Source organism: Lepidochelys kempii, chromosome 13 (assembly GCF_965140265.1).
Source record: "Lepidochelys kempii isolate rLepKem1 chromosome 13, rLepKem1.hap2, whole genome shotgun sequence".
Classification (NCBI taxonomy): Eukaryota; Metazoa; Chordata; order Testudines; family Cheloniidae; genus Lepidochelys; species Lepidochelys kempii.
The window spans coordinates 6,785,460-6,797,733 of NC_133268.1; the positions used below are offsets into that span (position 1 = coordinate 6,785,460).

The 12,274-nt window shown below is 45.3% G+C and overlaps 1 protein-coding gene across 1 annotated transcript; it reads left to right on the top strand.

Moving 5' to 3' along the window:
* Nucleotides 1-9,673: 9,673 nt before the first annotated feature.
* Nucleotides 9,674-10,409, top strand: BHLHE23 (basic helix-loop-helix family member e23). The gene has a single exon (XM_073309739.1). It carries the CDS (start codon nucleotides 9,674-9,676, stop codon nucleotides 10,337-10,339), a length of 666 nt encoding a protein of 221 aa, XP_073165840.1. The 3' UTR covers nucleotides 10,340-10,409.
* Nucleotides 10,410-12,274: the final 1,865 nt, after the last annotated feature.

Consider the following 12,274-nt stretch of genomic DNA (forward strand, 5'->3'; position numbering starts at 1 on the left):
TTTCTAAGAACAGGTTAGACAAACACCTGTCTGGGATGTCTAGGTAAATGTTATCCTGTCTCTGCAAAGGGGGGATGGATTAGATGATCTCTTAAGGTACCTCCCAGCCCTACCTGTCTATGATTCTATCATTCTATGATTCTATTATGTTCCCCTTTGGTTTGATTTTGGTTGGGTGTATTTTTGTTTGGTTTGGTTTTTACCTACTTTTCCCCAGGGGCCTCCGTTTTCAAGATATATAAAATAAATGTTTAAACTCAAAGAATGTGTTTTTCTCCCACATGAAAAGAAAATAAAGTTGTTCAATCTGTTGCTATGGTAACAAGTGGTAATAACCAGCACAGATGAGACTCCAAATCCATTTTTATGTCCAGAAGCCACCTTGTTATGATGTCTTTGGGGGAGAGGCAGTGGAATCTGGAAGTTGTGGTTCTGAAGTACTCCCAAGAGGAAGTGACTTGCTTATACAGCCTTGATTGCTTTGTCTTATTGGGAATGCAAATGCTACACATATCCATGTAGCGAGTGTGACTGTCGCAGGCAGCCTACATATTCAAGGCATCAAAGAGAACTTTACAGCAACAAAGTAGAAATGGGTAGTTAAGCAATCAAATTATTATAATCATTCATTATTTAGAGCAGGCTTTGTGCTGTACCAGACACAATCAGGGTAAGAGTCCTACCTTGAGGCACTTACAATTGTAAAGATTAATTGCCTACAATTAACTGTTTAAAATGTTTACAGCAGTGGTTTTCAACCTTTTTTCATTTGCAGACCCCTAAAACGTTTTGAATTTTGGATTTCTCCTTTCGAAATCTTAGCCATAGTCTGCAGACCTCCAGGGATCCACCGACCACAGGTTGAAAACCACTATTATACAGAGTTCTGAAGATGTAAAGAAGTACATAAAGTCACATTTAAAAGGTTAGCAAGTACCATACAGCATCTGGTATATCACAGTTATTTTCTATTTTAACAGTTACGGGAATATCAAATACTCTCTTGACACGCAAAGATCTCCTGTCTTTCCAAATTGTTTGGAAGAGTTTAGCTCCACACACATTTCTCCATATGGGTCAGTCCCCTGTTACTATTTTTTTCCCCAATCCTCCTTTTTCAGTGCTATTACAGTCCAACCTTTCAAAGCCCAAATCAGCATTTCTGTTCCACAATTTGCAGCAACATCAGTTTTCAATGAGAAACCGTGTCAAATATCGTCAAAGACTGTTGTTTGCAGATGAATTTTGGGGGAGAAGTCTGGACTGGACTCTGTGATGCTTTTTTCTGAACTCCAGATTTTAGCTCAAATTCAAGCAGCATCCAGGCGGGCCCTCTCGATTGTGTCTTTTGTGAATACATAAAGCAGTATTGTCAAACAGAGGCGACATGAAACTGTTGATCGTGTGGGGCACAATTTAAAGGTGCTGGTAGTATGCAGCGGGGTTCAGGGCAGGGCATATACATCCTGGCAGAAATCCAGGGTGGGGGAGCCTTGTGATACCTCCCCATGCGTACCCTCTGTGTGTCAAATCGTAATGAGCCCTCCTCTCGTGACTGATAGGGCTACCCTTCTGCTTGTCAGTGTTGAAAGGTGGGAATTTCACCTTTTGAAAACTTGATCCATATATAAGTCTTTCCAAATTGTTTGGAGGAGTTGGGGGGAGGGATAGCTCAGTGGTTTGAGCATTGGCCTGCTAAACCCAGGGTTCTGAGTTCAATCCTAGAGGGGGCCATTTAGGGAACTGGAACTAAAATTGGGGATTGGTCCTGCTTTGAGCAGGGGTTTGGACTAGATGACCTCCTGAGGTCCCCTCCAACCCTGATATTCTATGATAAACCCCCTTGAGAAACTACATAGGAATTATTGACACAAATGACCTTAAAACAGGTTAGATCTACCTTTGAAGCCAGAGTCTTTGTTATTGTCCAGGTTTATTCCCCCCTGCCAACTGCACAATGATGTCTTTATAAAGGAATTTAGTTACATAGATTCATAGATATTAAGGTCAGAAGGGACCATTATGATCATCTAGTCTGACCTCCTGCACGACGCAGGCCACAGAATCTCACCCACCCACTCCTCCGATAAACTTCTCACCTATGTCTGAGCTTATTGAAGTCCTCAAATCATGGTTTAAAGACTTCAAGGAGCACAGAATCCTCCATCAAGTGACCCGTGCCCCATGCTACAGAGGAAGGCAAATAAACCTCCAGGGCCTCTTCCAATCTTCCCTGGAGAAAAATTCCTTCCCAACCCCAAATATGGCAATCAGCTGAACCCTGAGCATATGGGCAACATTCACCAGCCAGATATCCAGGAAAGAATTCTCTGTAGTAACTCAGATCCCACCCCATCTAACAACCCATCACAGACCATTGGGCCTATTTACCATGAATATTTAAAGATCAATTAATTGCCAAAATCATGTTATCCATCATACCATCTCCTCCATAAACTTATCGAGTTTAATCTTAAAGCCAGATAGGTCATTTGCCCCCATTGCTTCCCTTGGAAGGCTATACCAAAACGTCACTCCTCTGATGGTTAGAAACCTTTGTCTAATTTCAAGTCTAAACTTCCCGATGGCCAGTTTATATCCATTTGTTCTTGTGTCCACATTGGTACTGAGCTTAAATAATTCCTCTCCCTCTCCGGTATTTATCCCTCTGAAATATTTATAGAGAGCAATCCTAGTTCTAACCGTTGGCCCTCCTCTGCCTTGGAGGTAAGTTAATAGGATATGTGTAATTTTTCCAATTCCAGCACTGCATATAACATGTCTTGTGCAACTATAACTCATTAAATATGTGCCTGTCATGCCGTCATTCTTCACGGGGATGATTTTTACTGACAGTGAGGGCTAATTTCCAGTACTTATCTTTACTTGTTATAATCACTTGCAAAACAGGATTGTCTACAGATATTATCAATTAATCTGTGCCTGTCTGCATTTGAGAGCAAACATTGGTTGAAAAAGGCTAACATACAGATCTGTTCCATTAGTACTTCAGATGTCTGACTGTCATGAAGCAATCAAGTGGTTAAAGCAAGTAAACAGTCTTCATGGGATGGAAATCTGTGAGGAGGGCAGTGAAAGAGAGAGACTATATGCAGAAACTGCAACAGATTCAGACTCTAGGGGTAAACTGTGGGGAGATGAGTAAAAAGGAAATAGTTTGTCCTTTTATTACCCAGTCTCCATGTTTACATGCACGTTCCTAGGCCAACAGGATTGTGAAGCTTTACCTGTACATCTATCACAAAGAGTAGCAAAGTGACCTTCAGATTAAAACTCTCAGAGAAAATTAGCACCCTAGCTCTCCAACTGCCTGAATATTGCTATCATGAGAGAGTGTGCATGTGTCATTGTGTATCTTAGTGTTGTTGGTTATAATGTGGAGGAGAAGGAAGGGAGACAAGCTAGTCATTTCACATTAGTGCAAAAGGGAAGGGGAAGTAATGGGAAAAGGACATGCAAACTATACTTTGTACGTACCTGGTGAAAACATGCCACATGCAGTAGAAAGCTTGGTGTCCCCTTTGTTCCCAAGCTGTCATTTCCTGAAACAAATAACCTCCTATTTCCACCTTCACAAACTGGTTGCATCTGCCTTATCAAGATTTCCATCTGCTCACAAGCCTCAACTCACTGTGCCCTTATTACCTCCCATAATGATTACTTCAGCTTCCTCCTTGCTAGTCTCAAGGAGTATCTCATGACTCAGGCTTTCTCAAGCTATGGGGCCAGGCCATGGGCCTATACAGTGTCTGGCTGGGGCACACAACTCTTGTATTACCCTTCTATTTATAGTCTTGAAACCCAACAAATACAAATGTCTGCCTGGGATTCCCTGTGAAATTCCCCCAAAAGCTAGTTCCAGCTCCAGCTAAAATTGTTCTCATGCATGTTGCAGGGAATGAGCAGTAACACCTGCCAGCTGTTGGAGGCAGCCATTTTGCTGGCCTTGAGGGTAGGGAGACTGTCTCTCCTCCTCAATCCTCAAACCTCCATCTACTGGTGCCCAGGCAGTGTGAAGCCACTAGGAAGGACAAGGACAAATAGGGACAAAGGAGGAAGTGGCCACCAGCTGTCTCAGGGAGGGCCTTGCTAGCAAGGTTGCAATGAAGTGAAGCGGGAATAGGCAGTGGCTCCAAGAAGAATAGAGTCACTAATGATGAGCATGCAAAGGGAACAGAATGCGGAGGAGACAGCATGAGGGAAACCCCTACCCCCAGCTTCTTCACCTTCAGCTTTTGTGCCCCCGGCTCCTCATTTCTGTCCCCCCTTCCCCCACTCCTGTTTCTCTTTAAGCCTCTCTTCCCCTGCAGAGATACATCAGTCTCCAATATCAATCTGGGTTAGCCTGGCCACAGGAACAAACTCACCCATCTCCCTGAAAGGTGTCAAACGATCTCATTCACAGCTGATCTATCTGAATAATGCCTACATCACAATACAGGGTTTAGCCTCTGATTATTTCCTTTGATAAAGGTGGAGCATGAGGGCAAAAAGTTTCAGAACTGATGCCCTACGGTTCAGTGCTTTGTCTGCTTTGAGGGGCCTTCTGCTTCTTTCACTTGGGAGACTATTCCACACTAATCAATAGCACCATTAGGCCTTTTTGTTCTGTTACTCAATTTACATTTTCCTTTTCCTTACTTTTATTTATTCCCCGACAAAAATTAAAACAGAATTAAGATTGAGCATATGTGTCAGTAATTTGGAGGTATAAAACATTCCAGGGATGTTGTAATTATTTCAGAACGACGCATTACAAACACAGAAAATTCAGAGTTCAGGTCACATAGAGAAAGAAATCCAAGCAAGGTAAGAAATGTATAGCTCAAGCAAAGCCTACTCCTTCATCACATACTACATTGCCCCCTCATTTCAGTAGTTCTCATGCACTTTAAGGAATTACTTCTAGAATGTCTCAAGACAGAAATAACTTCCCCTTCTCCATCTCATCAGACATAAGCTACTTGTCTTCACTTTCAAAGCCTTAGGTAACATGAGGGTGGGCTGCCTATCATCTTACATGCTAACAAGGTGTTGACTCCCACCTCGGATGGACCACAGGTGTCCGCCTTCATCACCCACTTGTCAAACTTTCAGACAAGCACCTTTGTGCTTTCTCCCATGCTGCTCCTCACCTATAGGCGAAGCTCCCCATAGTCATCCACAAAGCCACCACACTCTCCTCCTTCAAAACCCTTCTTAAAATTCTCCTTGCCATGTTTTCTACAAAAAACTCTACAGTGGTTCAGCAGCTGATGTCCTAAAACCACTGCCTATCACGGGGACCGATACCATTGCATTGTTTTCTTGTACACTCCGTGTCTAGCTGTATTCATCTCTGTCTCTCGTTGTATACTTAGATTGCAATGTGTCTGGAATAGGGACCACACTCCCACACTCTGAACCCCTCAGCCCCAGCCCCACCACATTAATTTTGTTATGTGCACCAGTATGAAGGTGATGTGTGACACATCACCTCCATATTGGTGCACATAACAAAATTCATTCCGCACATGGGTGGGGAAAATGAGAGGGAACACTGGTGCTCACCCATACAAACTGGTATTGGAATATTTTGCTGCCCTAGGTGACTGCTTGTACAGTGTGTACAATGGAGTCAGCCCTGGTTTCAAAGCATACTGAAGCCCTCAAATGCAGTAGCCTTCAACTACCCTCCAGCTGGGTACAATGAGGCCACCAAACACCAGCCAACTCAGCAAAGAGCGGGGGGGGCGGGTATTGCATTCAGAATGAACCCTCATAGTGAACCCATGAAATAAATGAAAATAGACAAGTCCTCTGCTTTGAAAATCTCTCTCTGCACAGCGGATGCTCAGCCATCAGCCGTCTTCTCCTAAACCAAGATAGTCTCATCGACTCTACACACACGCTGAACAAATCACAACCAAGTACAAAGTACCGATTTCTCTGTGGATTATTCGACAGAACTCAGGGTGTTTACTTCTCGGTTTTCCCAGGCTAATGTCCTGTGAATGCTTCTTCACATTGGTCTGGCAGGAAGAGAAAACTCTTGACTGTTTCTTTCATCCTCCAGTCAGTTGCTAACTTAACAGTGAGGCTGGATGAGGGTCACAGACTGGAGCCTGGGGGTCACCAGTGTTAGATGTGTATGCCCTTCTTTGCATCAATGCATCCTTCTGTTTGGTGTGAGCCACCAAAAAAGTCTGATCTTATCCTTGAATTCTAACTTGGAGGGTCATGCAACAAAATGGTGTGTTTGTAACAATATTAATGTGTGTATTAGGATAAAGTAGATATACAGATAAGTTTACACTGTTTTTTTTATTGGATCTGTGAATCCAGACATGGATACCCATACAAACATTGTCTGAAGTTTTACATTGAAATTTCGGTACCCAGAATGGACACCTAAGTGCTGAGCACCCAAATTCAGAATTTGACAATCCTGTTTAGGTGCCTTCCTTAAATGAGCCATGGTCTAACTCCATGCACTAAATCTCTGTGCATTTTTGTGTTTATAAAAGAAGTATCAAAACAGATATATGCAATCTGATTTTCTTTATAGGAAGTATGGATGGATTAAATACATCCTTAGTGTAACTTCATTAAAGTCAACATTAGGAATGAATTTGACCCATTATAGTTAGTTTGAATGAATAATATCCTAGGTTTATGTATCACACTTCATATCAGTCATGTACATCCGACCAGCTGTGTAATTATATACAGGAACAACCACTGAAATTCAGGTGGAAGGCAGCAGCTGCAAGTGGCAGGGCTACCATAGGAGGTGGCAGGAGGTGATTCTGGGCTAAGGATATTGGGGTGAACATCTCGTGTCTTAAAAAAGTGCCATGGGATACTTGGGGGTTGAAGTCTGTGCATTTGGCTGACAGAGTGCAGCTCCAGGCCTGGACTTGGGCTTAAAGACTCCCTTTTTGAAACACATTACAACAAAAATGTAAGTTTTTAGGAACTCTTTCCCCATGGTAAATTGCATGGAATTCAATGTGCCCATCTTAGAAGGCCTAAATTAGCCCTCACAGCTCCAGTGAGTTTAGATATTTTAAACCAAATTTGCAGGCCACATTGCCCTCTTTCCCCTGGTTCATCATTGCAACTATGTTACCCCATAGAAATTAAAATGATGTCACTGCTTGTAAATCATGCTGATCTGACAGACATAGACAGCGAGTCACAGAGTTTAAGGCCAGACGGGACCACCAGATATCTAGTCTGACCTCCTGCATATCAAAAGCCACCAACAGCACCAGCATACTAAACCCAACAAAATGCTGAAGCCCTATGTTTATTATTAGAGGAAGAACAATCTGCATAGTGGTCGTGTAACCTTCCTCCATACTGCTTAACAGGGGGCATAAGTCCCAACCAGGGGAGACTTCTGGTAAGGCTGAAAGAGTAAATCAGTCTCTATTCCCAATCACTCCTTTGCTCCTCTTCTGAGATTACCACACAAGGGTCTGATCTGTCCGTCCCTCACGCAGGCAAAATGCCTCTTACTCTCATTGGGGAGTTGCGTGTATAATGCCCAAATGATCAGACCTCAGAGGGTGCAGTTATGACAAGTGCCCTGTTCTCTTTTGTGATATACATATGTCTCTACCCATGAGGGACTGGACTTGGATCACCAATTTATTTCACAGGGGCTACTGTACAGCCATCAACTGGTAATGATTTTGGTTCATTAATGATTCAAGTCGGATTCACACCAGTGCAGGAGAGGTGAAAACTTCCATAACCTATTATTTCCAGGCCCCTGACCATGGATTCCCTTCCCACAATAGGCATGTCTGAGGGACAATTCACAGAAAGCAGACTGTATACATTATTATCTGTATTATATTAAAATATTGGAAGGAGACCATTTAAAATATTCACTCAAAACTCCCACACCCCAGTCCCTGGGTTTTCTTTTGATATGGGATTTTATGTGAGGGCAGGTGTAGAGGAGAGTTTGAAGAGGACTGTCCCTGGTTTTTGTTTTGTATAGTTGGATTAAGGATCTGTGTTTTATCCTTTAAAATGATCTGACTAGAGACACTCTGTTCTTAAAGAAGAATATTGGGTAACATGCCTTTGACTACTACACATTCCAACACTCATGGGCACCCAAAGCCTGGGCTTTTTGGATACTATATAGGCTCAGTTGTGCATTTGGATTTTGTTACAACCACTGCGCCTTTCTCCGGGGCTGATATTTTTAAGAGCAGAAAGGTGGTGGACTCCTGGAGAAAGAGCAGGGTGTGCGGACCTCCTTTCAGAGTAGCAGCGGTGTTAGTCTGTATCCGCAAAAAGAACAGGAGGACTCATGGCACCTTAGAGACTAGCAAAAGCGCCAGGGCACACTAGATGGTAAAGGGATAAGTGGAGCGAGGAAAACCAGGAATGAGACTTAAGTAAAGGCCGCACAATGCAAGGGGCTGCATCTCACCGCCACAAACTTTCCACAGTAGCAGAAACCAAATGACTCAGATTAAAACTTTTATCTTTTTCGCTTCAACTGCCTCCCTTCTCCTAATGAGGTGTGTTGGCGGGGGTGTCTGTTTGGCCTCAGCATTGTGCCTTGGTTTTGCAAAGAAAAGTTTGACGGCCAGTGCTGGTTTGCAAGATCCCCATCCATGAAGCTTCCTCCCGTCGCGCGAGCGTGAGCTGGAGGGCTGCAGGGGTCACGCCAGACTCCCCAGCCCCGAGCGATCTTTCCCTTCCGGGAAGGAGATCAGAGCAAACGGCATCGCTCAAGCTCCAGCCCCGATGAAGGAAGCCTGTTGGGTCCCAGTTTTCGGGATACAGGACTCCAGCCTAGGTCAGTGCCCGTGTGGAAGTGAGCACAGAGGATCTGCAGGTTGTCACACGGGTAGTGATTAGAGCGTCCCCGGGAGGTCCCACGTGGCTCCGGGCGGCAGAAGTTGCAAAGGGTGGATCCTGGAAAGCCGGCAGCGCTCTGGCGATTGCCGCAGACTTTTAGCTGCCGCCCTTGCTGCTGCAGGGAACGCGTTTATTGCCGCGAGCAGGCGCCTCTCCGTTAAAAGCACAATCAAATGGCAAGCTCTGAACATGCCTCTGTCCTCTCCACCTGGAAATCAATGCACCACCCAGGACACCTGGCTGTGGGGAAGGGCTGGGCCTTTGGGGGGGCGGGGGGGAGAAGCACACTGGCTTTGCGGCTCTTAAGTAGCCGTCCCCGCCCGGCCGCTACCTTGGCTTCTCCTGCCGGTTCTTTAACGCCCCACAAACCCGTTAATTAAAGAGATCCCTCTGATTGGGCGGCGGGTGAATCCCAGCGGGCCCCTCTCTGTAATATAACGGGCGGCTGGGACAGGAGATGATTCATATCCCGCCCCCAGCCAGGGCACAGCGCGGTGCCAGCCAGCACCCGAACGAGACGCAGCCAGACACCCAGCCAGGGAGCGCACACCCCCCCGGGGGGGCGCAAACCCGCGATCCCAGGGGGGCGCAGACCGAGATCCGACAGGGGCGCAGACCCCGCGATCCACCAGGGCGCAGGAGGGGGGCGCGGCGCGGCGCAGGAGGGGCGCAGACCCCAGCGCGGGACGGGGGGGAAGGCGCAGGCAAAGTGCCCCGTGCGCCCATGAGTGTCGCCCAGGGAGCCGAGCTCTTCCCGGGCTCCGGGGACCTGCCCGAGAAGGCGATGGCCGAGCTGAAGTCCCTGGGCGGCGACCCCTACCTGGCCCTGGCTCAGAGCTACGGCCAGTCCGCCTTCGCCTACGGCCCGGGGCGCGGCGCGGCGGAGAGCCCGCGGGGCTACGCGGGCGGCGGCGGGGCTTTCCGCCCCGCCCCGCTGGGCAAGTCGGCGGAGAGCAGCGGCGAGCAGAGCGGGGACGAGGAGGACGCCTTCGAGCCGGCCAAGGGGAGCCCGGCGTACGAGCGGGAGGGCAAGCTCAAGGCGGGCGCCCTGGGGAAGAAGCCCAAAGAGCCGCGCTCGCTGCGGCTCAGCATCAACGCCCGGGAGCGCCGGAGGATGCACGACCTGAACGACGCGCTGGACGGGCTGCGCTCGGTCATCCCCTACGCCCACAGCCCCTCGGTGAGGAAACTCTCCAAAATCGCCACCCTGCTGCTGGCCAAGAACTACATCCTCATGCAGGCGCAGGCTCTGGAGGAGATGAGGCGGCTAGTGGCCTATCTGAACCAAGGGCAGCCCCTCGGCACTCCTCTCCCCGCCACACTGAACCCCTTCGGACAGTCAGCTGTGTACCCCTTCTCTGGCACAGCCCTGCCCAGCTGCCCTGAGAAATGCACTGCCTTCCCTGGGACAGCCTCCACCCTCTGCAAACACTGTAATGATAAGCCTTGATTTCTTTTGCCTGTCAGCTTTTCTTTCCACTCCATCAGCCCTGGCTTCCAACCATCAGTTAAGTTTCTTTTTTTCTTTTGTATTTTGCTATTTCATTTGCTCTCTCATTGGGAAATATTTGAAAGCTGTTGGGACTAAACAACCCTGCTGTTTTAAAGTTCACTTAGCTAAAAATTCTGTAAAATGCTCCCCACCCCTCCCTGGTTTTTAGTGCAATCATGCTGCTTGCAACTTTCTGTAGTGTTTTTTATTTTATTTTCTTCCCAGACTGTTAATGGATTAACTTTGAGCATAACTTTTGCCTATCAACTTGCTTTGGCCCACAAAGTTGCTTGGTCTGGTTAAACAAAGTTTTTAAAACACACCCATACACAGAAAGAAAATCTGCAAATGGAAATCTCAGTGAGTTTTCTTTGGATTGATCAACCTGGGTAAAAACTATGCAATGTTTTCAGAATGCAAAATCACTCATCAAAAAAAGGGGGAAATTAATCTAATAGAGCCCCTGAATTAAACTAAAATGCCATCTGATCAGCTCTCAGGTGTTTTTTGTGGTGTCGGTAAAACCACGGAAGCTTTACAATTATGAGTTTCTTTTCAAGTTAAGAACCCATTCTTGGGCTGACAGAAGTCTTTTGATTGTACACTGTTGCCTGCTTTTCTGCCTGTTTCTCAACTTGTTTGGGTTTTCCAGATTTTTCCAAAGTCATTGCTCATCTTTGGTAAACAAACCATAATATCACTCAACGTATTTAAATGTATTTATTACGAATAAAAGACGTGAATAACCACTTACTCTGTCCTACATCTCTCTGAACCAGTTTGCAGTCTAAGCAAAATAAATGATGAGGTCAATGTAAGGTGTAAAGAAACATCATTTGGATTAGACTGGTGCAAGTTAGGTGAGTGAGTCAGTTTTTCAAAAAAAAATTGGATGACTCCATTTCAATATACTTTTTTTTTTTTTTTTTTTTTACTTTTCCCATAAATCTTGAAGCGGGGGGAGTAATTTACTCCTGTCATTTAAAGTGAAATAGTCTGGGGACAGGTTGGTTTGAGTTTGTGCATTTGGATACTTGACTCAAATACTTTGTCCTCAAAGCTGCAGCTTTATTAGAAGGGGATACCTTGGCAGTTATTTTTGTAAGAGTGTAATGCTGAGAACAAAATAAAAATTGCCAGAGAAGACTATAAAGGATTGTTTGAAATCACTGCTATTCTGTTTGCTTGGTTCTCTATTGTATCTGCAAATCCTAATCCCATATTATGTCAGAAGCTTGGCCCACTGTGATCACTAAACCAAAAGCTCTCTCCAAGTGTATGTCACATTAGTGCAAGTTACCAAGTCAACGCTGTAGCTAGTCCCTTAATTGTTGGGATTTTTTTTAATGCTGTGATGCCTTGTATGCTTCACAAATCATTATATTATAATAATAATGGAGATGCATTCTGTGATTTGTGTTCAGACAGGAATACCCACCACCCAATGTCAGTGACCACGTAAACTGGTACAGTAGCAGCCTGAGGGGCTAGACCTGTCCATGGTCATTTGTGTTAGGAATGGGGTGTAACTATTTAGGGTTATTAAACCAATTTCCATGGCTGTCGCCAGTGTTATGCTAATTTGGAAAGGACTGCAGTCCCTCTAAAGCAGCTTGTCTGTAGTACTTACTTTTAATTAATACATTTCCAAAAGACTTTTTTGTATTTGCAAAATGAAGTGTGTGATTAAGCCTCATTCGTACAGACATATGCTTAAAACTGGTATCTACTCATTTCCATTTTTATTTCTTCATCCCTCCTTGTTGGTGGTTTTTTTTTCCCAGAAGACCAGTTTATCTGTTTTTTTTATGTGTCAGGACAAAGAGAGAGAGATGAGACTCAAAAGTATGTTTAAAACACTTCTGACAAAACTAAAGGCAAGAAGAACCACTG